This window comes from Dromiciops gliroides, chromosome 3, assembly GCF_019393635.1.
Source record: "Dromiciops gliroides isolate mDroGli1 chromosome 3, mDroGli1.pri, whole genome shotgun sequence".
NCBI classification, from domain to species: Eukaryota; Metazoa; Chordata; class Mammalia; order Microbiotheria; family Microbiotheriidae; genus Dromiciops; species Dromiciops gliroides.
In genome coordinates, this window is record NC_057863.1 from 542,988,793 (window position 1) to 543,015,224 (window position 26,432).

The window sequence follows — 26,432 nt, forward strand, 5'->3', positions numbered from 1 at the left end:
ATTCCATTAATCTGTCATTTGTTTGTTTGTTTTTGCGAGGCAATGGGGGTTAAGTGACTTGCCCAGGGTCACACAGCTAGTAAGTGTCAAGTGTCTGAGGCCGGATTTGAACTCAGGTACTCCTGAATTCAGGGCCGGTGCTTTATCCATTGTGCCATCTAGCTGCCCCCTAATCTGTCATTTGTATGAAATAATTGCTCCATTATAAAATACTCAATTTTCTTTTTTAGAATCATCCCATCATACTCAACCCTAAGCTTTATATATATGTTTGCTCTTTCAAACTAACCAAATAATGATAACATTCTTAAGAATTACAGATTTGAAATTGGAAATCTTATATAAACAAATGTTGAAAACTATTTCTACATGTAACTAGAAAATAAAATACCTTTTTTTTTTTTTTAAAGAAGTAAAGGTTTTGGGGCAGCTAGGTGGCGTAGTGGATAGAGCACTGGCCCTGGAGTCAGGAGGACCTGAGTTCAAATCCGGCCTCAGACACTTAACACTTAACTAGCTATGTGACCCTAGGCAAGTCACTTAACCCCAATTGCCTCACCAAAAAAAAAAAAAAAAAGAAGTAAAGGTTTTGACCTTAAGTCCTTTATAATTGGCCTTTAATGCTTATGTTTCTCCTGAGTCTAGTAGGTTAAAATTTTCTATTCAGTTCTGGCTTTTTCTTCACAAAGTTCTTTATCCATTAAGTATCCACTTTCTTTTCCATTCAGGATAACACACAGCTTTACTGGATAAGTAATTCTTGGTTGTAAGTCTAGCTCTTTTGGTCTTTGGAGTACAATGTTCCATGCCCTTTGGTCTTTTAAGGTAAAAGCTACTAAATCTTGTGTTGTCCTGATTAGCTCCACAGTATTAAAATTGTTTTTTCTAGTTGTTTATAGTATTTTCTCCTTGACATGGGAGCTTTGAAACTTAGCTATGATGGTCCTGTGAGTTTTCATCTAGGGATTTCTTTCAGGTTGTGAATGGTGGATTTTTTTCTACTTTTCTTTTACCATCTCATTCTAAAACTTCAGGGCAAATTTTCTTAATAATCTCTAGCAGTAAATGTTTAGACTTTTTTTTTATCATAACTTTTCAGTAGTCCAACAATTCTTATATTGTCTTTCCTTGATCTGTTCTCCAGGTCAGTTGTTTTTCTGATGAGATGCTTCATCAATTTTCCCCTGACCCACCGTCCAACTCCTACACTATCTGTGAGGTAAAAGTTCCTGAAGCTGAGGTTGCCCCCAAACCTTCTTGTTTGTTGATTCAGGCACCCTGGAAATATGTGCACTTCAATGGGGACAAACCTCTAAGAGGTTGGGTCTTTCCTAAAACCCTCCGAAGTTGTCTTAAGCAGATAACTGCTTTACACCAAATTTTAATTATTTCTGCTGTTCAACGTTCACTTTGAGGCATTATTTTATATTATTTTGGGGGTAATTTAGGAGATCCAGGTAATTTCCTGCCTTATTCCACCATCCTTATTCCTATGATACTTCTTCTTCTTTTTCTTTCTTTTTTCTTTTTTTTTAGTGAGGCAATTGGGGTTAAGTGACTTGCCCGGGGTCACACAGCTAGTAAGTGTTAAGTGTCTGAGGCCAGATTTGAACTCAGGTACTCCTGAATCCAGGGCCGGTGCTTTATCCACTGTGCCACCCAGCTGCCCGATACTTCTAAATTATAGGTAAGAATATTTATCTAAGATAAACTTCTTAACAATACATGAGAGCTATTCAAAAGTAGAATGGGTTTCTTTGAGGAGGTGGTGAGTTCCTGCTTACTGTAGGTCTTCAAGAAGAGGCTACATGATGACTTACTGGAGATATCATATCATCTGTTCTGGCACAGATTGGACAAGATGACCGGAGGTTTCTTCCAATTCTGAGATTGTGCGAGTTCCAAGCCTAGGGAGTCATGCAGACCTGGGACCAGGAAGGTCAGGAGGCTTGCAGCTTTTAGCAGGGGCACAGGAAAAATTAATAAGAAGAACGAGGCCCAGAGCTGGATCCTACATTCTTTAAGAGTTCTCCACATTAACTCTATGCACTCTAGGAACTGTGTGAGTCATTTTCCCATTCACCGCCATAACAGGCTAATAGACTATAGCATTAATGCACTCAGTTCTTCAACAACAAAACTATGTATAAAAAGATATATATGGAAGATACTAGAGACAATGGGAGATAAGAGAAAACAGGGCACTAGCACTTAGGGGGAGAGAGAAAGCCTTTTTGCAAAAGAGGTCTTGAAGAAAGCTATGAGTTTGGGAGAAGGACAAGAAAGAAGAGAATTCCAGACATGAAGAACAGTTGGTAAAAATAACTGGTCAGGAGATGGACCATTTTATAAAAAGAACAACAAAGCACCCAGTGTGACTAGATCACAAAATATATGGAGATGTCTAAGGTGTAAGAAGATTGGAAATACAGGAGAGTACCAGGTGATGAAGGATTTTACATTTGATCCTGGAGGGGATAAGAAGTCACTGAAATTTAATGAATAGGAGGTGCCATGGTCAGACATATACTTTAGGAATATCAATGCCTGCTGACTAAGCTGAGTTAAAAATACGCAAGGGAAAAAAAATACATGCCCTACAGGAGACTGCCCCACGGAACAAAGGCTGGTGTGTTAAACAATGGAAAGGGAACAACAAGCAGAGAGCCTGTCACCACAGGTCTGGGCCTTTCCAGGTTGCAGGGCATTCATTTCATTCCCCTGACCTCCCCAGAAGTTCTCCCTTACAGAATTTTCATTCTTAGCTAATCGGAGGCCAAAAGAAAATCTGTTTTGGATTTTCTAAATTGGAGGTTCCTGCCTCCACAAAATCTCACTTTTGACCTACTTGAAAAGTCCCCAAGCAAAGGGACAGCAGCCACTCTGAAGTAAGGCATCATTCGAGAGAGAATAGAATGAGGGGTAGGCTAGGCTTGTGGTCCCTCCAGTTCCACACCCTATGATCCTCCTAATAGGTGACTTTCTAGAATATGGTATGGTTTAGAGCCTTCCAAACATTTACTCATGTGAATCCTCCTAATAGTGCAAGTATTTCTCACTTTACAAAGGAGGAAACTGACTGAGATCACACCACTCTTAAGTGGCAGAGCCCGGACTTAAAGCCAGGTCCTCTGACTCCAAATTCAGTGCTCTTTAGATTATACTAAATATTAGGTGCGTAACTGTAATTGCTTCTTTGGAACTTTGATTTTTTGGAACTCAAATTTGGGGAATTTCACCCAACAGCAGCCAAGACTACATCAACTAGGATAACCTTCAGAGTAGTGTTGTTTACGTTATTGGTTGGATTTGAAAATGATTATTCCATAGGTTTAGAGCTGAAAAATGCCTTAGAAGTTATCTGGTGCAAATCCCTTATTTTATAGATGAGGAAAAGGAGTGAAGGGATTTGCCTAAGGTTATATAGTTACTAAATGTTTGAAAAGGAATTCAAGTCCAGGTCTTAATTTCAACTCCAGCACACTGGCACTTATAGTTGTGTATGGTCAAAGCACTTAAACACCTAGAGACTTTAATCCATTGCCTGGAGTGTATACTTTCCTTATTTTTGCCTCTTTGCCTTTGTCTCCTTTAAGGCTCAGTTCAGGTGCCATGTTCTACATAATGATCTTCCTGATCGCCCTCAGCTGCTACTTCCTCTCCCCCCAAATTACTCCATAGCTACCCTATAGAAATACCTACTTACCTGGGACAGCTAGGTGGAGAAACGGATAGAGTACTGGGCCTGAAGCCAGGAAGACTTCTCTTTGTGAGTTCCGTTCTGGCCTCAGACACTTACTACTTATACATGATTGAAAACCAACCTACATGAGTATCTATATCTTCCCATATATATGGCTAGCCTATGAGCTCCCTGAGGTCAGGAGTTGTTTTTGCTTGTGTCTTTATATCTCTAGTTCCTGGGAATACAAAGAAGCTGGCAAGGAGTATGAATGCTTGCTGACTGATCAGTAGTGGTTGCTGCTATACTATGTGTGGGGGCAGAGCTTGGGTCCAGGTCAGAGTTTGGAGCTGAAAGAGATCTTGGAAGTCCAGTGCCAACACCCTCACTTTACAGAGGAAGAAACTGAGGCAATGAGGGAAAGAGACTAAACAACACACCTAGTGAGCTCATGGTAGAGGCAGAAGTATAAACCAGGTCTCTTGATGTTCCCTCAGGGACCTCAGAAGGCATCCAGTCCAACCTGACTCTCGAGAGAACTATCTTCTAGAATAGTCTGGGGCTCTCTTCCTTTATGCCATACTGATTTTACTGATCAATTAAATAATAACTGGATTTTCTCTGTTGATTGATATTTTCCAAAGCAAATTCACACACATTAGCTCACTAGACAGTACTGAGATACTGGAATGTTTGCTGCCATCATCAATCTGTCTAATCCAGGGCTATACATAAAAGATTCACATGACAAGGCTTATGCTTTCACAATGTTTCAAAGTCAAGTCAAGTTCAAAAGAGAATGAGCCATAATGTAGTTGAGACAAGTCTCTGCTTGCTCTTTTCAAATCTGGAATTTAAAAATAATTTATTAGTTTTCATTCTCCACTCCAAGGTATCAAAGTTACTCTGTGTTCTCAAAGGCTATGCCAGGAAGTGACAAGCTTGGGCATGTTCTTGCCAACCTAGAAAGGCTTCAAGAATGGACCCAGTGACTGATCAGGTCTATTGACTGAGGAACACTAGAGGGATACATTATCATTGCACTGGCCACCAAAACCTGATTTATTTTGTCCACAGCAATTCATGAAACTAAGGTGTGAAATGTCTGGGATGTGTCAGTGGAGGAAGGAAGAAGATAGGATGTATACTAATGAGGGAAGGAGAGAGGTCAGGGCTGGATATGTAGATCTGGAAATCATCTGCATAAAGGTGGTAGTTGAATATACAGGCGCTAATATTGAGGCAAAAGAGAAGTAAATTTAGTATAGAGTATCAAGGAGACACCCACGGTTAATGGAAGTGATTTGGATGAAAAGTTCTAATAAAAAAGAAGAATAGGTAGAAAAAAAATTAGGAGGGTGTGATGCCATTAACACCTAGAAAGGAAAAAGTACTCAGGAAGAGAGGGAGATGGTGTCAAAGGTCAAGAAAAATATGGTTTGAGAAAAGGCCATTAGCTTAGGCAATGAAGAGGCCACTGGTTATTTTATAGAGAGTAATTTCAGTTGAGTGATAAAATGCAAAGTCAGACTACACAGAAGGTTTAGAAGAAAGTGAGAGGAGAAGGAGGTATACATACCTTTTTCAAGGAGTCCAGTCAAGAAATTTCTAGAGAAGAAATATAGGGTGATAGCACCAGGGATGGTTGGCTCAAGGATGGAAGAGACATTGGTGTGTTTGTAGACAGTCAGGAAGGAGACAGTACATAGAGAGGAACTCAAGATTAGAGAAAAAGTAGGAATAAGAGTCAAATCTGTTGGAGTAGATAGGAGGGGCTGAGGATTACATCACGGTCCACATAGATCATATTTTAACCTGTTTTTTTAAAAGAAATATTTTGATAATAGTATTTCAGTATGATTGATTTCCTTTGTAATTTTATTTCTTATCTTATGCATTTAGAGGCATTAATCAGAAAAGAGATCCCTAGGCAGACAGCCAAAGGAGTCTATCATAAAAAAGGTTAGGAATTCCTTTATCAAGGTTTGCCTTGGTAAGAATGATAGCTTTTTTTGGGGGGGGGGGCAGGGCAATGAGGGTTAAGTGACTTGCCTAGAGTCACACAGCTAGTAAATGTCAAATGTCTGAGGCCAGATTTGAACTCAGGTCCTCCTGAGTCCAGGGCTGGTGTTTTATCCACTGTGCCACCTAGCTGCCCCTGAATGGTTGATTTTTTTTTTTTTTTACTGGAGACAGGGGTGGATGAGGAGATAGTGGGGGAAGACATCTTAGTGAAGTTAAGAAGAAGAGAAGAAAAAAAGGTGCGCTCCAGGAATAGTCTCCATATTTTGTTGTAACATGAAGTAAGATCTTCAGCTGAGAGGGCGGTAGAAGGTGTGCTGTGGTAGGCATGAGGAAGGATGACAAAGTTTGAAATAGATGCAGGGCTAAGTAGGATCATGGACCAATTAGAGGGTATAAAAGGATGGCCTTGCTGCAGTGAGAGCCCAGTTGAAATGGGGACTCAAGCAGCATAGCTCGGTGACTTTCTCTAGCTCTGATGTTCGGTGGCATATGAATAGACGCAAATGAGGTGAATGATGGGGGTAATTTAAGGTTGGGATTTGGCAAAATGACCGGCTACAGGAAAAGGGGATGAGGGATTTGAGTGCAGAAAACTGAAAAACTGAACTGATTCACCAAGGAGTTGATTAGGGTCACTGAAAGGAGTGTAGTCAGTGCAAGGTAGATGGCCTGGGAAAGAACTGAATCATAATGGAACTGGAGGAGGCCACAGTGAGGATGAAGAACAGAGTTAGCAGTCACAGGATAGAGGGCAAGATGGAGTGATAAAATATAAAAGATTATCAGATAAAGGAATTTTAGAGTTCATGAACAGGGAAGTAGCAAAGGGAACAAGAGAATTTCAATTCACCAATAAGTTGAGGGGTATGAACAAAAGTACAACTGACTCTCAAAAGGGTGGCTAGGGATGCAGTATCATCAGGAAGGAGCCAGGTCTCAGTAAGGGTCACAAGTTAGAAGGAGTGAGAAAGGAAAAAGTTTAAGAGAAAAGTAAGATTATTAATTGTACCTCTTAAACTCAACATGACCAAAATTGAACTCATTTCCCTCAAACCCTCCCCTCTTCTTAACTTTCCTGTTGTTAACAAGGGCATCACTGTCCTCCCCATCATCCAGGCTCACAACCTTCTCACCTCCTCACTATCTCTCACTCTTCATATCTAATCAGTTCAAGTCCTGTCATTTCGACCTCGGTAACATCTCTTGTATATGCTCCCTTCTTTCCTATGACATTGCTACCACCCTGGTGGTGGTGGCCCTGCAGGTCCTCGTCACCTCACGTCTGGATTGCCCTTTGGTTTTCCTGCCTCTGGCCTCTCTTTTCCCACTTCCCCTCCATCCTCCATTCGGCTGTCAACCTGGTCTACCTAAAATGAAAGTCTGACATGTGACCTCGCCTCCCTCCTCACCTCCCTATGACTTCCAGCCCACAGCTTTCCAGTCTTTTTATACCTTATACTGTGAGACTGTGGCATTGGCCTCCCTGATATCCCTTGAACAAGACACTATGCTGCTCACCTCTGGGCATTTTTCTTGGCTATTCCCCACGCCTGGAACTGTCTCCCTCCTCATTCCCACTCAGCCTAGTCCTCCTTCATCTTAGCACCTTCCCTTTCAGACTTACCCCCAATTTATTCCGTATAGTGTTGTTGCAGAGCTGCTTACCTACCTATTGTTTCCCTATTAGAATGTGAACATTTGAGTGTGAACTTGGTGGGACTAATAGAATCCAGTTAATTAATTAATTAATTAGAAGCTTTATCAAGTCTGAGCCCATTCTCCCCAGAGATCAAAGTGGTATAGGAGAGAATGTGCCCCAATGTGTTGGATAGGGATGTTTGTATCTCTATTTTTGCTATATATTTGAAGTAAATATTCCTTTGTAAAAGCAAATTGATGTTAACTGTGTAAGTGGAACTAGGGAGGTAACCACTGGCAGATAATGGGGTGAACACAGTGGAATGTGGGAGTGAGGCAACGGTATTAGAGACAGCTGGGGAGACCAAATGCAAAACAATGATGCACGAACAACATATATACAAGATACACCAGAAACATGCTCAGAGGGAAGTCACTGAGCTCACAAGTTGCTATTGGCAAAACTGTCCTTTCCTGATGACGAGGGCGTCTGTCCTGAGCTAGGCTGGTTCTTGGTGGCAAACACACAGCCCACGGTTGGATCTATACTGTTAGCCTTTGCCGCTTGGTCAGACTTGCCAGAGTTCCTAGCCCTCCAGACCTCAGGATGGGTTAAAGAGGGAGAGATTCAAGGACGGAGAGAGGCCCGATAGGAAGGTACTGTAAGTAGTTCGGTGTCGTAAGCAGGTACTGAAGCAGGATTTTGGTGGAGCTTGCTCCCTGTTAGACCAGAAGCCTATAAGACGGGGATGTTTTCTCATCCTCTTCATATCCCCCACCATGCCCTTCAACCAGCAGACACCCAACAGAAATGTTTGTTAAACAAATGCAGTACACAACTGAACCCTTTAATGTGCAGTGAGACAAAAGTGATATCTAATAAATTATTGTAATCGCTCACTTAAATCCCAATTTGGTGTCTCATCACTGTGCAGAGCTAACCCTGGGTTCCTGAAGGCCACAAGCCAGAAGAAACTAAGCTCTAGCAGGTCTCCCCAAGCTGGAAAGGCCCGAGGCACAAGAAGAGGCCAGGGCACGTGTCTTTTGTCTGAGGATAGAGAGGTTTATGATTCTGTTGACTCCAGGAGGAGGCAATACCTATACCTATTAAGTCACAGATCCCTGACCTATTGAAACAATTATTCAACTCAAGACCATAATAACTTGTGATTTGTCTTGTTAGCAAGAATTCCAGCCAACATAGGCTTAGCTGCAATGGCAGAGCTATCCCCCAGCACCTCACAGTGCTGGGACACTCAATAATGACTTCATTGACTAAGGAATAAGCTATTCTTGTGTGTGGGGGGCATCCTCTAGAAACAGGAAAAGACTGCTGCCTCAGTGATTTTCTGTAAACAGAGGGGTTTATTGATTTTGAACCAGTGATAGGCTGAAACTGCTTAGTTAATGAAAAGGGAAGAGGAAGGAAAGGACATTAAGAGGACAAGGAACATAAACAAAAGAAAGGAAGAAGGCAATAATGCCACAAAAAGGATGACTTTTGGTGATTTTGTTCTTTTCTTTACAATTGGGGGGGGGGTGAGGAGAGGAGGGAAAGTCGAATTATGCCTAGATGAGTAAATACAAAGTAGTGAGGAAGGAGATGTGAGTGACACTCAGGGTGGGGAAAGATGAGTAGAAGAGACTTCACAGAGAGATAAGGATTGTGAGATTTGGAGGTGAGGAGGGAGCTCTTTCTAGGCACGGGGAATGCCTTTTGCAATGTTCAGAGACAGGAGATAGAATGTTGAAAGTGGCTAGCAGCCAGAGCTCCAGTTTGACTGAAATGTAGAATACAGGAAAAGGAGAAATGTGAAATAAACTGGAGGCAGACTGTGGAGGTCCAGAGAGGCCAGGCCGAAGGATTTGTAAAGTTATCAGAGAGACAAAGGAGCCACAGAAGGTTTCTGATAATCGAAGGAACACGGCCAGACATGTGCCTTAGGGCGATTACCCTGATACCTATGGAGGATAAACTGGAGAAGGGAAATACAAGAAGCAGGGACATCTCATTAGGAAGTTACTGCAATATGCTAGGAAAAGGGGTGATGAGGGCTTGAACTAGGTTCTAGGTGTGGCCATGGAGAAGAGTTGGGCACAAAAGATGCTGTGGAAGTCTAGCTGAGAGGCCTTGGCAATTGTCTGAATATGGAGAGGGAGGGGAGGAGGAGAGGGAAGAGAGAGAGAAGGGTAAAAAGTCCCATTGAAGTTGTGATGCTGGGGGATTGGGAGGAGAGTAGTACACTTAGTGAAACTGGGGAAGCTTGGGCAGGGGGTGGGAGCAACAGGTTTTGTAGGGAAGGTAATAAGTTCTATCTTATGACATGCTGAGTTGGAGATGCCAGCAAAACATCCAGTAGAAATGTCTAATAAGTAGATAGTAATGGAGGACAGCCCCATAGTAATAGGAGGCAGCTAGTCAGGAAGAGCTGAGTTCAAATCCAGCCTCAGACACTTACTAGATATGTGACCCTGGACAAGTCACTTAACCTCTATTTACCTTAAATCACTGGAGAAGGAAATGGTAAAGTACTCCAGTATCTTTGCTAAGAAAACTCCATGGGTGGTATGGTTCACTGGGTCATGAAGAGTTGGACACGATTGAATGGCTGAATGACAACAACAGAGGACTGTCATTCTGACCAGAGATTCAGGCTGGACCCAACAACCTCTAAATCTATGACTTTTGGGTAAGTGGTGTACCCTTGAACCTAAGAATGTTATGCATTGAAAATGTCATTTTCTGGAAGCAAACAACCTAGCTGAGGGTTTGAACCCTGGCTTTGGCCACTTATTAGCAAAGGGTCTTTAGCCAGACTGCTTCTCCGATCCTGTTGGCTTATTTATGAAGTGAAGAAAATAATGTTGATATTCCCTAACTTGCAGGGTCATGAGGAAAACATCTGTAAACCCTAATGCACTTTAGAAAGAGAAGCTGTAATAAGTGTCGCTGTGAAAGGCACTTTGCCAAACTACGAGTGGTGACTAACACCTTGAAAAGAATGTATGTATAGAAAGGGGGTAACTATCTGGGTACCTCCAATCCCTTGCCTCCTTGTCCTGTAGCCTTTTGTTCTTTTTGTTTTGTTTTGTTTTTTGCGGGGCAATGGGGGTTAAGTGACTTGCCCAGGGTCACACAGCTAGTAAGTGTCAAGAGTCTGAGGCCAGATTTGAACTCAGGTACTCCTGAATCCAGGGCCGGTGCTTTATCCACTCCGACACCTAGCCACCTCAGACTTTTATTCTTGATGTCTTCCAACAATCTCCCCCCCCCCCCCCCCCCCCCCCCCACTGCTTACAGGGTCCTGAAGAGAACTAGAAAAAGTCACACAACTGTGCTGATTAGGCATTCTTTAGCTTCATTAGAGCAAGGAGATTCTTTTACTCCTCCCAAATTGATTTCCTATTTCAGTCCCCACAAAAGCTTTGCTAACCCTTCTCTTCTCCCAAGCCTTCGATACCTCTCAGCTCACCTTCCTCAGTTGAGGACCTTAACTCTTTGGATGAGAGTTCTTTCTTCTCCCCTTCTCTTGACCTAAAAAACCCCTTACCATCACCTCTCATTCTCTCTCACATTCTTTCACTCTCTAACAGTGAGATGGTTCTTTTTCTTTTCATGTGCCTGCCATCCTCTTCTGTCTTTTTCAGAAGATCACAACCTCTGTCCTCTCTTTCATTGCCTAACTTCCAGTCTCTATCTATCTACTGGTTCCTTGCTTATCACATTCAAAAGCATAAAAATCTTCCCTATCCAGTCTCCATTAGATTTGACTTTTAAACTACTGTCCTATTTTTCCTTTTCTCAAGCCAAATGCCTAGAAAAAAAGCCATCCATATTCCTTGTCTGTTTCTTCTTTTCTCATTCACTCAGCGTTACAGTCGGGCTTGTGACTTCATTCAACTAACTGACACAGCTTCCCCCAAAGCTACCAATGATCTCTTATTTATTTATTTTGGTAGGGCAATGAGGGTTAAGTGACTTGCCTAGGGTCATACAGCTAGTGTCAAGTGTCTGAGGTCGCATTTGAACTCAGGTCTTCCTGAATCCAGATCCTGTGCTTTATCCACTACACCACCTAGCTGCCCCCTAATGATCTCTTAATTGACCCATCTGACAGTCTTTTTTCTCAGTCCTCATCCATCTTAATTTATCTGCTGAAATTGACCCTTTAAACAACCATATCTTCCTGTATACACTCTTCTTTTTGGGCTTCATTTTTCTTCTAGTTGTTTACCTCTCCCTCTCAATTCATCATTCATGTCCTACCTTCTGACTGTAGGTATTCCTCAGGGCTCTGTCCAAGCTCCTTACTCTTCTCTTTCTTTCTTTTTTTTTTTTTTGGTGGGGCAGTGAGGATTAAGTGACTTGCCCAGGGTCACACAGCTAGTAAGTGTTAAGTGTCTGAGGTTGGATTTGAACTCAGGTCCTCCTGAAATCAGGGCTGGCACTTTATCCACTGAGCCACCTAGCTGCCCTACTCTTCTTTTTCTATATACACTTAGCCTCAGTTTTTCCCTCCAACTTCAATCCTGCAATCAACTATCTGGTCTTTTGTTATTGTTGTTGTTGTTTTGTTTTTTGTTTTTGTTTTTGTGGAGCAATGGGGGTTAAGTGACTTGCTCAGAGTCACGCAGCTAGTACGTGTCAAGTGTCTGAGGCCACATTTGAACTCAGGTCCTCCTGAATCCAGGGCCGGTGCTTTATCCACTGTGCCACCTGGCTGTCCCCTACTATCTGGTCTTTTAAACTGAATGTCCTTAAGATATATTAAACTCATCATATCTAAACCAAAACTTATTACCACCCCACCCCTAAAAAAAATCCCCAAACCTTTTGCTCTTCCAAACTTCCTGTTTTAACTGAAGATATCACCATCCTTCCAGTCTCTCAGGTTCCTAACCTTGGTGTTATTCTTAGCTCCTCATTCTTCCTTACCACCAATATGCAATCAGTTGCCAAATCTTTTTGCTTCCACTTCTAAAACATCTCCTCTTTCTTTGGATCCCTTCTTGCTACTCACATTATTACCATCTTAAGTAAGTCCTCTTTACCTCTTGCTTGGATTATTGTGATGGATTCCTATTTGGTCTCCCTGCTTCAAGTTTTTCTCCATTTCAGTTCACTCCTCCAGGCCTCCACTGCTGCCAAAGTGATTTTCCTTAAGAACAGAACTGGGGGCAGCTAGGTGGTGCAGTGGATAAAGCACCAGCCCTGGATTCAGGAGGACCTGAGCTCAAATCTGGCCTTAGACACTTGACACTTACTAGGTGTGTGACCTTGAGCAAATCACTTAACCCTCATTGCACTGCAAAAAACCAAGAAAACAAAAAATAAAAAAACCCCAAAATCCAAAACAAAACAAAACAAAAAGAACAGATCTGCCCTCAGCAGGATGCTCTCAGAAAAAACTGTAAAGACTTACATGAGCTGATGCAGAGTGAAATGTCCTGAATACAAAGTAACAGCAATATTGTAAAATGGTCAGCTATGAATGACTTAACCATTCTCAGCAATACAATGATCCAAGACAACTCTGAAGGACTTATGATGAAAAATGGGATCCATCTCTAGAGAAAGAACTTATGGTGTCTGAATACAGATTGAAGCATATTTTTTTTTAGTTTATTTTTCTTGAGGGTTTTTTCTGTTTTCTTTTAAAACCTGACTAATATGCAAATGTTTTTCATAACTACATATTTATAACTTATACTGAATTGCTTGTGTTTTTAAGGGGGGGAGGGAGGAAGAAAATTTGGAGCACAAAGTTTTAAAAATGGACGTTAAAATTGTTTTTACATGTAATTGGGGAAATATAAAATTCTAAATAAATAAATGATGAGAAAAAACAACAACAGATCTGACCATATTGCTCCTGTATTCAGTAAGATCCAGTGGCTCCCTATTGTCTCAAGGATTGATCAAATATAAGCTATTCTGTTTGGCTTTTCAATGTCCTCTACAACCTTGCTTTTGCCTCTCTTTCCAGAGTAATTAACTATGCACTACTCCTCTGCCAACACTTTGCCATCCAGCCAATGTGGCTTCTTTCTGCTCCCCACAGAGTACTCCTTCCACCTCTGCCCATGTGCACTCACTGTCCTTCCAGGGCTGCACCTCACAGAAGCCTTCTCTTCCTTCAAGACCCTGCTCAAAGACCACCCTCTACGTGAAACCTTTCCCAACTTCCTCAACTGTGAGTACCCTCCCTCTCAAATGACTTTGGATTTATTTGTATTCTCTTTACAGACATCTTATACATGCTTATTTATGTCCTTACTGTCTCCTCCTTAGACAATATACTCCTGGTAAGTAGGGATTATTTTATTTATTGTATTTATCATCTAGCATCTAGCATAGTATTGGCACATAGTAGGTACTTAAATTATGTTGACTAATTGAGAAAAAGGTCATTTTATTTTTCCAAGGTCAGAGTATTTTAAAATATTCCTTGAGAACCTATTCCATTTTGTTCATAATTCAGAATCCTTACATTTTCCCTTAAATCTAGCCTATGGGGAATTTCACTATAATAAATAACCTCACATGATGGTTATGAGGAAAATGCTTCACAAACTTGAAGGTGCTACAGGAACATAATGAAAAAAGGCTGGCATCCCCTGCACTTTTGGGACAACGGAGGACAGAGTTACAATCTTTCAGTTCATGGGATTTGGAGTAGGAAGGGATCATCCAGTCCAACCCTTTAAAATTAATCTAGTTTTATTGATTCATTTTGTTTTGTTTTTTAACATGTTATTTCTTAACATTGTGTCCTCCATAAGCCATCTCTTTCTTATAATGGAGAAGATAAGCAAAACTGACCACTAAAAGGCCCAAGACTAACAGCCTGTGGAACATTTTATTCCAGTAGTCCCTTCTCTCTCTTTCTCTCTCTCTCTCGCTCTCTCACAAAAAGAAAAAAAGATGTTTGATCAACTGTTGTTTTTCTTACCATAAGATTATTTTAATGTCATTTTTCAAGGCTGACCATACACATTCAGAGCTAGGGATGTATTCTTCTGCAATACTCTCACATGGAATATCTCACAATTCATTCTGAATTTTCTTTAAATACTGCTCTAAAGAAATGCATCTAGAGAAGTGCAGGAAATTATTCTGCAGAATAATTTTCTTGAAGATTTTGGCATATTTTAGATGAAAACTCCCTGGCTAACAATGTTATAAATTACATCTTTCACATTTACATCCATCCTTATGTATAAAATTCACTTGTGAAATGCCATGCTACATATACCATACTACTGTGCTAAGGAGGTACTCTCAAGCAGGGGACAGGCCTGTGTGTTGCATACTGTGGTATATATGAAGGTCTTTTATGCCTAGTGTTAAGATGAGAACAGTATTTTTTTCAGCTGATATTTCTAGCTTCTGGATGATTTGATCTAATGTTACCCATTTTTTTTTCATTCATCGGTGACTTTTATAAGCTATCTTTTAGTTAGGTTATATCTCTGGACAGCCTCACATAGTTCAAAGGCCACTGTCTGATGGGGTGATTTGTGAGCTTACTTATTTTCCACAGACTTCTTCAAAACTCTTTTTGTATTCAGACTAATTATTTTCTGAGATATTTAATCTTGAACTAGTCTGAGCCAGTTCCACATTGAAGGCTCTCAATGCAAAAGAAGAGCTTAGGGATTTTCTGGACAGCAATAGGCAACATCAATATTTTTATTGCTACATTTCTGGAACAGGCTGATACAATAAAAGTAATGCCAGGGATGTATATTCTGATAGATACAGTCATGCTCTGCCCTAAGATCCCAGATGATAGGAGTTTCTCCTATGGAAAAATCAAAGTTCTGGGTTGGACAGTGGTAGAGATAGCACTGAGGCCAAGTGAACCCCAGTCCTCAGCCAATGTGGAGGCCACTATCTCATTATCAGTCTCCTGGGACAAAGATTGTTCATTCAATTAATATGAATTCATTTAACTTTTACTGTGGTTTTCACTAACATCATTTTAATGTGGGTTCAACCACCCTTAGTTATTATTTATATAATTGTAAACTGTTTTCTGGTTCTGCTTTCTTTACCCTGCATCAGTTCATACAAATCTTGCAATGTTTTTCTGAATGCTTCACAGTCACCATTTCTTATCGTTCAATAATAACAACTCACTATATTCATATTACAATTTGCTTGGCCATTCCTCTAAGCAACTGGCACCCTACTTTCCCCCCAGTTTTTTGCTACCACAAAAATATTACTATGAATATTCTGATACACAAGGAAACTTTCTTTCTGTCTTTGACATTCTTGGGGTTTAAACCCAACAGTGATTCATATAGAGTATGAAGAGTTTAGTGACTTTTTTGCATAATTACAAATAGTTTTCTAGATCAACCTTCTCATTTTACAGATATGGAAACTGAGTTGAGAGAGGAGGGGATCAATCATCAAAAAGCATTTATTAATTCCTTACCACATATCAGCTACTGTGCTAGGTGCTGGAGAGATAAATGGGAGAAATCAATTCTTATTCCAAGAAATTAAACTCTATACAAGTATATGCAGGATGAATTATGAAAGATAACAAATACAAAGTAGTTAAATCTGTTTTGAGAGGAAGGGAATTAGCAGTTGAGAGGATCAAGAAAAGCTTTGTAGAGGAGGTAGCATTTGAGAAGAGAACCTCCAAGGAAGAATGGGATTCTGGGAAGCAGAGGTGAGGAAGGAAGGCAGATGAAGCACAGGGGGACAGCCTTTGGAAAGGCATGGAGATGGGTAGTGGAATACTGTGTGTGAGGAACAGAGAAAACAGCTTGGCTGGATCAAAGAATGTGGAAGGAAGTGTGTTAACCAATGAGCCTGGAGAGATAGTCTGGGAGCAGGTTAGGTGTAAAAGCTAAACAAAGGAGTTTATATTTGATTCTAGAGATATTAGGGAGTCATTGAGAGTTTACTGAATATTGAACTAATTTGATATGGTCAGATCTGCTCTTAAGAAAAATCACTTTGGGGTAGCGAGGTGGCGCAGTAGATAGAGCACCGGCCCTGGAGTCAGGAGGACCTGAGTTCAAATCTGACCTCAGACACTTAACACTTACTAGCTGTGTGACCCTGGGCAAGTCACTTAACCCCAACTGCCTCACTAAAAAAAAAAATCACTTTAGTGGTAGTTTGGAGGATGGAGTGGAGGAGAGACTTGAGGCAGGGAGACCAATTAGAAGGTTAATCTAGGTGAGAGGGACCTCATCTAAGGTGATAGGTGTGTGAGTGGAGAGAAAGGGAAGGGTGTAAAAGATATGTTGGAGGTAGAAGGAGCAAGATTTGGCAATGAATAAATACACTTGGCAAAGGAGAATAATGCCAATGTGATGAACCCGAAATACCTTGCCCAAGGGTTGCATAGGGAGTCAGCAGCAAAACCAAGACTAGAAGCCAGATCTCCCAGTACTCTTACCCCTGTACCATCATTGCTTTTCATCACATTTAGGAAAGTAACCATTGCCCTACTTTAAGAAATTAGTGGTCTCAGCAGCTGTTGAAAGTGATCAGTATTCCTAAGTGGATTTTTTTTTCTCTGACATAAACAATAAAAACAAAAAAGATTAATGTTAGAAAATTAGATACGTTATAATTTTCTAAAGCAGAGAAAAAACTGCACAACAAAGTCTCATTCAACACGCTCCATGATCTCACCTCCCTGAGATTTTTCTCATGAGGAGCCTCAATTGTCACACATGGTTTTCACATACTAGTATAAAAGAAAGATCCAAATGAGTTTTCTGGGAAGTCACCTCTCTGAGACAGTTTTTTTCTTATGTAAAATAGTGAAAATTCCATGTAGGAAGCCATATCAATATAGATAAAATAACAAATTCTTGAAAAAAAAAAACAAGTTGCATTTCTATAGCATTTTAATGTTGGCAAAGTATTCTTCTCACTACAGCTATGTGAGATAGGAAGGGAAAGTATGATAATCACGATTTTACATAAGAAAAGACCAGCTCAGAGAGGTGACTTCCCAGAAAGCCCACTTGTTTTTACCTTTATTTTGGTCCTCATTATATTAATACTAATTGTTCTTCATGTTGGAATATTGTCAAGTCCATGACAAGTGGAGTTTTTGAAAACAAAACCTGGTCCTCCAGAAGGCTGTTTTCCTTCTCAAGCACCAACTGCCCATATTCCATTTTAATGATTGGTTAAAAAGAGACTTTTCTAGTGTTTACAAATGTGTTTTGGGGATATGCCAGTGACTTTGAAAATCAGCCCAGCAGAACCCTCAGTTAAGGGGATGGCAATCCAGACCGTCATTATCCATTGCAGGGTTAAGTAAAGTAGCTTAAAAAAACACACCACCCTTTATTAAAGCAAGTCCTTTGTGAATAAACAAATGACTTGGATGTGCCAGGTCACTTCATTGGCTTTTATATCAAATGGAGCCCTTAAACCATGTAAAAATCAGCAGGTTTCAGGACAGGCTCGTTTCAAGAACTCATTTCCGAAAAAGCTTACAATTTAATTTGGGGTTAATTCAAAGAAAAATGGATATTTAGAGCTGGATTAAGTAAATCCAAATTTCATTTTTCAGAGGGGGAAACTGAGGCTCAAAGAGGGGGAAGTGCTCATTGAGGGTCCTTCAGGGAGGTAGTGGCAGATGCATTCTCTATCAGAATTAATTTATTGGCATGTGACAGTATCCGCCACTCTAAGCTTAATGTTCAAAAATACCAAATAATCAAATTCTATAGCACTGTGAGATAGCAAGGGGAGTTCTGGACTTAAAAGTCAGAAGCCCAGGGGTAGCTAGGTGGTGCCCTGGCCCTGGATTCAGGAAGACCTGAGTTCAAATCTGACCTCAGACACTTGACACTTACTAGCTGTGTGACCCTGGGCAAGTCACTTAACCCCAATTGCCTCGCCCAAAAAACCAAACAAACAAAAAAGTCAGAAGCCCTGTGTTCAGGTAGCACATAGCTCTGATGTGACCCATCTGAGTGACCAAGGGTTAAATCTTTACTAGGCTCCTCGGTTTCTTGATTTCCTCAATTATAAAATGGTGATCGTTAGCCTTACACTATCTTACTCTCACAAGGTTCTGGAAAGAACACTTTGTAAACCTTAAAGCAATGTAAGAATGTGAGTTAGTTACTCTTCTTACTATGTGTTATTTGTAGGGAGATATTCTTGTGTGACAGAAAGAACACTGGACTCGGGATTCTAAGACATGGGTTTGAGACCTGGATCCCATATATCCCAGTATGTGTGAGTGACAGCTATACTACTACTTTATAGGGATATTTTGAGGGAAGTGCTTCCTAATTTTTATAGGGAAAAAACATCATTTCATCTTAGTCCTTTGTCATTTTGTCTATTTAAAAGTTATCTCTGTTGCTATTTAATTTTCCACATTTTCTCCATTTCTTTTTGTGAAATCAAGTGATTCTTGTTCATTACTTTTCATTCTCATGCAGTGCTGAAGGACCCTCAACTATGTTGAGTCATTTCAGTCGTGTCTGACTCTCTGTGACCTCAGTTGGGGTTTTCTTGGAAAACATACAGGAATGGTTTACCATTTCCTTCTCCAGCTCATTTTACACATGAGAAAACAGAGGCAAACAGGGTTAAGTAACTTCCCCAGGATCAACAGATACTAAGTGTCTGAGGCTGGATTTGTTTTTTTGTTTTTTTTTGGTGAGGCAATTGGGATTAAGTGACTTGCCCAGGGTCACACAGCTAGTAAGTGTTAAGTGTCTGAGGCTGGATTTGAACTCAGGTCCTCCTGACTCCAGGGCCGGTGCTCTATCCACCTGAGGCTGGATTTGAACTCAAGAAGATGAGTCTTCCTGACTCCAGGCCCAGTGTTCTATCCACTGCATTACCTAGCTGCTCTATTGCTGTGAAGCAATAGGGTGAGATGTTTCACTATGATATCATGTACAGGCCAGTGGAACAAAGATAAAGAAAAGGCTCTTTCATTTCCTTAGATTAGTCTTTCACCATCTTGTCTGGATAATCAGTCAGGATTTTTGGCTCATTGGATGGGTAAGACATGGTGCCGGGATTGTCTAAGTAGTAGAGCATCTGGCTTTAAAGTTCAGGGTCTAGGATTAATGTCCTTGTTAAAGCCAATGATACAGGGTCTTTGGAGGCAGCATGGTGGAATGGAGAGAGCCCTAGACTTAGAATCAAAAGCCCTGGGTTCGAGTGCTAATACAACCACTGATGCAGTTGTCTGAGGATGGGCTAGTCCCTGCTCGCTCACTCTCACACTCTCTCTCTCTGTCAGTCTTCTCACCTGTAAAATGAGGATTATATGTTTGTAGTATCTACTAAACCAGGCTGTTGTGACAATCAAATGAAATATGTATAAAAATGCTCTGTAATCATGAAGTACCACATATTTATACTGTTATTACTTTAAAACCAGAAAAGAAAGTACATTTTTGGGGGCAGCTAGGTGGTGCAGTGGATAAAGAAAGAAAGAAAGAAAGAAAGAAAGAAAGAAAGAAAGAAAGAAAGAAAGAAAGAAAGAAAGAAAGAAGGAAAGTACGTTCTCCACTTTTGGTTCATAACTAAGAATGCAATAAATCCTTACTTAATAATGTTCTATTCTCAGACCAGTGCTTTAAATACATCATTCTATATTTAGCACAGTACACTGCATATAGTGGGCACTGAATTAATGGTTAATTGAACAGCCAATAGCTATAGAGTTTATTTGTGTTTTTTTTTTAAAGATATTTTTAAAAATTTCTTTTTAAAATTTTTTATTTTTTTGCAGGGCAATGAGGGTTAAGTGACTTGCCTAGGGTCACACAGCAAGTAAGTGTCAAGTGTCTGAGGTCGCATTTGAACTCAGGTCCTTCTGAATCCAGGGCCAATGCTCTAACCACTGTGCCACCTAGCTGCCCCCTGTAGTGTTTATTTGTTTGGAAAGCATATAGGTGATACAAGTGGCAAGGTTAAAATTGACAGGGTATAGCTTCAGTTTAATCTCATTAATTTAATTATACAAAGACAAGGAAGACTTATTTTGAATCTTTAAGAGTGCCACTTAATTGATAAAACCCCCAAATTGCAAATAGTCATCATTCCTTTTAGACTTTAGTAAAATCTTTGCTTATATGGAAATAAAATCTCCTTTTGATCACCTCAGAGGGTTATGTGGAAAGGGACATAATGTCTTGTACCCAGGTGTTTTTTAACCCCTTGGGCCTGAGAGGTAAAACATTTGGACAAACTCATATATTCAAGAATCAAGAGTCTTGGGATTTTAGGACACGATTTAGAGAAAGGGAGCCCTCTAAGCTGTCAAGATTCTGCAGGGAGACATGGCTGCTAAGGATAATTTGAAGTACTTTGGGTCCCAGTTTGATTCCACTTTGTTTATAAACACAGCAGTGAGATTTTGGAGCCCAAGTCATACATGATTAAAACTAGACACAACTGGGCACCAGAGGTCACATTGAAAAGAGTGGGTAATGGAGCCATCTGGATGTATGCACAGGAATCTTTAAGGCTGAGGCAGTAGAAGAACATAGCTCCTTACCTCATGGTAAGCAGAGTATAGTGTCAAGAGCCCTGGCACTGAAGGCAGGATATGTGGACTCCTAGCCCAGCTCTGACTTATCTCTGGGACTGTGGACAATTCCCTCCACTTCTAAGAGTCTCTGTTTTCCAGCTAACAAATAGGATTGATGAACTTTATACCACTCAAAAAATTGTTGTGAATAATATCCTTTCCAAACTTTGAAGTACTAAGCTATTGTTTAGTCATTTTTCAATTGTGTCTGACCCGTTATGATACCTTTTTGGGCATTCTTGGCAGAAATATTGGAATGGATTTCCATTTCCTTCTCAGGCTCATTTTGTAGACAAGAAAATGGAGGCCAGCAGGGTTAAGTGACTTGCCCAAGGTCATGGAGCTATTAAGTATCTGAGGTAGGATTTGAACTCAGGTCTTCTAGAGTCTAGATCCAGTGCTCTACCCACTGCACCACCTAGCTGCACAAAAGCACTATATTCAGTAGTTATTCTTTATTCTCCTATGACTGATTTTTATAGTTAAGTGAATAATAAAAAATTAATACACTGAATAAATTAAAATGAAAATGTTAACCTCTGCTCACTTGCTAACAGATGTTTCTTTTTGTACTTTCCTTTGGTTTTACACACCAAAAAAGAGAGACAAAGAAATCAGAAGACCTGAGTTTGAGTTTTAGAGCACCTACTTTTTTTTTTTTAACTGAGGCAATTGGGGTTAAGTGACTTACCCAGGGTCACACAGCTAGTAAGTGTTAAGTGTCTGAGGCCGGATTTGAACTCAGGTACTCGTGACTCCAGGGCCGGTGCTCTATCCACTGCGCCACCTAGCTGCCCCTAGAGCACCCACTTAATGGTGCTGTGTCCTTTGGCAAGTTAACAGCCTGAGCCTCAATTTGCTCATCTACAAAATGGGTTATGGTAACAACGGGGGTATATAGTAACAACTGCATTCCTTGGTTGCAGAATGGTTATTGTCAGGAAAGGGCTTTGCAAATTCTAAAGTGCTAAAGAACGAGGTTCTCTTGGTATAAGACAAGGTGTCCCAAGAGTCAAGTGTATGCTTTTTTTTTTTTTTTGGTGAGGCAATTGGGGTTAAGTGACTTGCCCAGGGTCACACAGCTAGTAAGTGTCAATGTTCTGAGGTCGGATTTGAACTCAGGTACTCCTGACTCCAGGGCCAGTGCTCTATCCACTGCGCCACCTAGCCACCCCCCAGTGTGTGCTTTTAAGCTATTAGAAGTTAAAACCTCTCATGTATTCTCTTCTTGGGTCCTCACACCAATTTGGTGGGGGAAGCAGGCCAAAGGTCATGGCTTCTGCTTCACAGATGAGGAAACGGAAGCCCTAAGAGATGTGATCTGAATCCAGGGATCTTGTGATCAAGTTCAGCAACTTCCTGCTACACCACTCTTCCTTGGCAAAGAGTATGCATGACTGGGAAATGTAATTAAAAAGAAACATAAACATCAGGAGAAAGTATAATTTAGAATTAAAAAATAATTTCAGCAACAGCAGGCTCTGCTCAGGTGATCCAAACAGGGCCACAATGTACTTGAATCCCATCTAATCAAGTGTAAATACTCTTGTGACAACTGTAAATAGCACAATGGCTGGACCCAGTATTTGGGCTGCTCATGAGCAACTAGTCACAAGGTTTAATCATGATGTTGTACTTGTTCTTTGGAAAAGCTGAAGTCATAGCCAGTGATTTATAGTGCCATTCTTCTGTGATTAGCATTTGTGTATGTGTGTGTTACACACGTACACACATACACACGCACCTATATATCCATAGCTGTAGCACTTTAAGGCCTGCAAAATACTTTACATTTGATTAGAACAGATTTCTTCAACAAATTCAACAAACACATAAAAAATGCCTTCTATGAAAACACTGTGGTGCTGAGGAGAGGGCTGACTTTGGAGTCAGTGGATCTGAGTTCCAACTGTGTGACAATGCAGGGGTTAGATGAACAGACTTTTAAGGCCCCTCCCAGCTCCAGGTCTCTGTACAGCCTTGTGCTTGGTGCTGGGGACAAAAGCTAAAAACATGGTTTTTGCCTTCCAGTACAAACATAAGAAGGACGCCCACCTGAGTGAGATATGGGGGGAGGAGAGATTCAGACCAAAGTGCTCTGGGATGTGCAGAGGGAAAGCTCCTGAATGAGGGCTTCACTGAGGAGGTGGCCTCGGAAGGATCAGGAGAGCTTGAATGCACGATGCAGAAGGAGTGCCCTTGCTCCACGGCGGGATACTGGAGGTGGCAGCAGGCAGCGTGAGTCTGGGCACCAGCGAGTGCGCCAGTCTAAAGGAGAATGCCCAGACAAGACTCAGCAGGGAAGTCGGAAGCAGATGGTGGAAGGTCCCGAGAGACAGGATAGGTAAAGAGGCCGTGTTCCACTACAGGAAGTGGAAGAGTGACACCATTTTTGAGCAGAGAATCGACAGCTCTGTACATTAGGGAGATAGCTTTGGCAGCTGGGCCTCGAGGAATGAACTATCAGGGATTCCAGTTAGAAGCCTGTTACTTCAGGGGAAAAGGGATAAGGGGCTGGAGAGACAGAAACAAATGTGAGAGTTTGTGGAGGCAGAATCCAATGAACCCATCTCACAGCTTAAAAAAAAAAAAAAGCTTCCATTGTGTCTGACAGTGAAAGAAGTAAGTATACGAAATATCATAACATAATACATGGTTATGAGCTGAGTAATGCAAAGATCTTGGCCTAGATGAGCTTTAAGATATTTGTTCAGGCTCAACATTTCCTGATTTTATGGACGTAAATCTGGGAGACAAATGGCTGTTCATTCCTTTCATCATTTGTCATTTCCCGTTATTGTTAACTTTGCCAATCTCTGAGGTGTGAGATGGAACTTCATCATTGTTTTAATTTAAAGTTCTCTAGAATATTTTAGTTATCTCAAGTATATTAGTATTAGTATTTAGTTATCTAGAGTATTTTTTTTTCACATGGCTACTGAAAACTTGCCTTTCTTTCTCTAAAAACTGCCACTTTATATCTTTTGACTTTATCATTTGGGGAATAGCTCATATTATAAAAATTTGAATCAGTTCCCTATATATCTTATAAATGATACTGTTATCAGAAACTTCCTGCAAAGAGTCCCCCTCCCCGCCCCGCTCTTGCCAGCTTCTTTTCTAATTTTAGCTATACTGTTTTGTGCAAAAACTTTCCATAGATGTGACAAGTCACCCTTTGTGTCTAGGTCATGTACCCATTTAAAGATTGCCTCGGTATATGGTGTGAGTTGTTGGTGTATACCTAGTTTCTATTTTCCAGTTTTCCTCCCAGTTTTTGCCAAGTAGTGAGTTTTTGCCCCAAAGCTGGGATCTTTGGGTTTGCCAAACTACTGTGCTCATTTGTTTCTGCATATTATAGACCTAATATTTCTCACTGATCAATCTCTTTCTTAATCAGTACAGAACTGTTTTGATGATTACTGCTTTGTAGCATAGTTTGAATCTCTTTTTGAATGGACTATTGTAATAATCTCTTAACTAGTTTCCCTCTTTCCATTATATTCCTTCCCCAGTCCATTATTTACACTCTTGCCCAATTAGTCTTTCTGGCATACCATAATGATCCTATGTTTCCCTACTGCTTTCTCAATAAAATTTAAACTCCTGATTCAAGGCCCTTAATAATTAGTATCCAATATACTTACCAAGTTTCATCTCTTATAACACCCCTTCATGTATTCATTGTTCCTGACAAAGAAGACTACTTTCCACTTCCCTTTCTTTTATATCCTCCATGATCATGATCATATTATCCACCATACCTAGAACAAACTACCCTCCAAAGTTTGTCTCTTTCATGTCCCTACCCTTCTTTCTAGTTATAACTCAGATGCCACCTCTTCCATGAAGCCTCCCTTGCAGGTGAAAGTGATTTATAAATATTTGTTGAACCTCTTCCTCCTAATAGTCCCTTTCTTGGCTTTCCTATTTGCATACATGTCATTTTTCATCTTTGTATTACCAGAGCTAAACACTGTGCCTTGGGGCGTTTAGAAATATTCTGAATTGAACTCCTGTCAGAGACTATTCTTTTATACACCTTTGCTTTGGACTTTTATATAAGACAAAGAATATACATTTTTAATGCTTGTTTTTACCCATTCATCATCTCTTCCACCTGTCTTCATCTTCCTTCTCTCTCTAATATACACACACCTAAAACAAAATTTGTGCTCAGTAAGTATCTACTGATGGATGTTTTAGAACAGAAGTCTCTCTCTCCCTCTGTGTGTCTGTCTGTCTGTCTATCTATCTATCTATCTATCTATCTATCTATCTATCTATCTATCTATCTATCTATCTATCTATTGCCTTCAATTCCTGAGGACATTGGGAGCTGGGGGTTTTGAGCCATCCAAATAAACAATGAGAGCTGATGTCCAGCTCCTCTGGGGAATGGGTCAGGAGAGATGGTGTCTCACCTCGGCCTTACGAATACTTTCTCTGGCTTCATCTATCTTCTGTTCCAGTTCTACTCGGTTTTGTTCTGATACAGCAACACCATGACATTCTAACTCTTCCAGGGCCTGTTGAAAGAAAAAAAAAATCTGTTTTAGGCTGAAAAAAAATTCCCCAAAAAGCAGAATTAGATATTTATTCTGCCAAATCCTACTATTATTATATAGAAGCTAATGTCCAACGGGATTTAATATGTCAAACAATGGGCCTCAGGCTATTAGATACTTTCAGAAATACCTGAATACCTTTATAAAGACATGCAAACAGTTGTGTGGTCAAGTAATCTGGAGGGAATTTTTTTCTTTCTACTGGGTCTCCTTGCCTCTTGTCCTGTCACAGCTCTAAGTTCTGGGGCCAAGGAGATCTGTCTTTTCAGTCCAGATAACAAAAGCCAGGGCTACACACAAACTGAAGACAGAGGTGAAGGCAACATCTGCCAGTTCATTTGAGGGTGTTAAGTTTAAATTACAGTGGAGGTGAAGTTTATGTTTGGTGCCCTTGTTGCCCCCTTCTCCCTCTATGTAGGCCTGTGCCCCTTGTCGTAAAATCAGTATCCCTTTGGCTGTAGTACTTTCTTCCCACCCCCCTCCCCCAATCGAAATCTAATCTCAGGGAATGATTGTTATTAACATTTTAGTGTAAATTAATAAAAGTCTTGCCATTCCCTTTTCCAGAGATATCTGAATCTTTACTTTCTTATAACTTTCATTCTTTTTTTTTTTCCTTTTTTTTGTTGGGCAATGAGGGTTAAGTGATTTGATCAGGGTCACACAGCTAGTAAGTGTCAAGTGTCTGAGGCTGGATTTGAACTCAGGTCCTCCTGAATCCAGGACCAGGGCTTTATCCACAGTGCCACCTAGCTGACCCATAACTTACATTCTTATAGTTTATTAAGAATTATAAAATGCTTCTCTCAGAAACGGCACAGTGAAGTACATAATGTAAATGTTATCCCTAATCTTATAAATGAAGAAACTGAGTTACCAAGAGGCCCAAGATCACAAAGTGAATTAGCGTCAAAGACAGGATTTAAACTTTATGGAAAGTTAACACTATAAAAGATCTAATGA

The 26,432-nt window shown here is 40.5% G+C and overlaps 1 protein-coding gene across 5 annotated transcripts in view; it reads right to left on the bottom strand.

Annotated features, from left to right (window-relative positions):
* The window catches only part of FCHSD2 (FCH and double SH3 domains 2), a 354,314-nt gene that overhangs the window by 48,422 nt on the left and 279,460 nt on the right, over nucleotides 1-26,432 (bottom strand). For all 5 annotated transcript variants that reach the window (XM_043992382.1, XM_043992381.1, XM_043992379.1 and 2 more), the window contains one exon: nucleotides 25,326-25,430. In XM_043992382.1, the coding sequence (XP_043848317.1) occupies nucleotides 25,326-25,430 (105 nt within the window). The remainder of the gene's footprint in view (nucleotides 1-25,325; nucleotides 25,431-26,432) is intronic.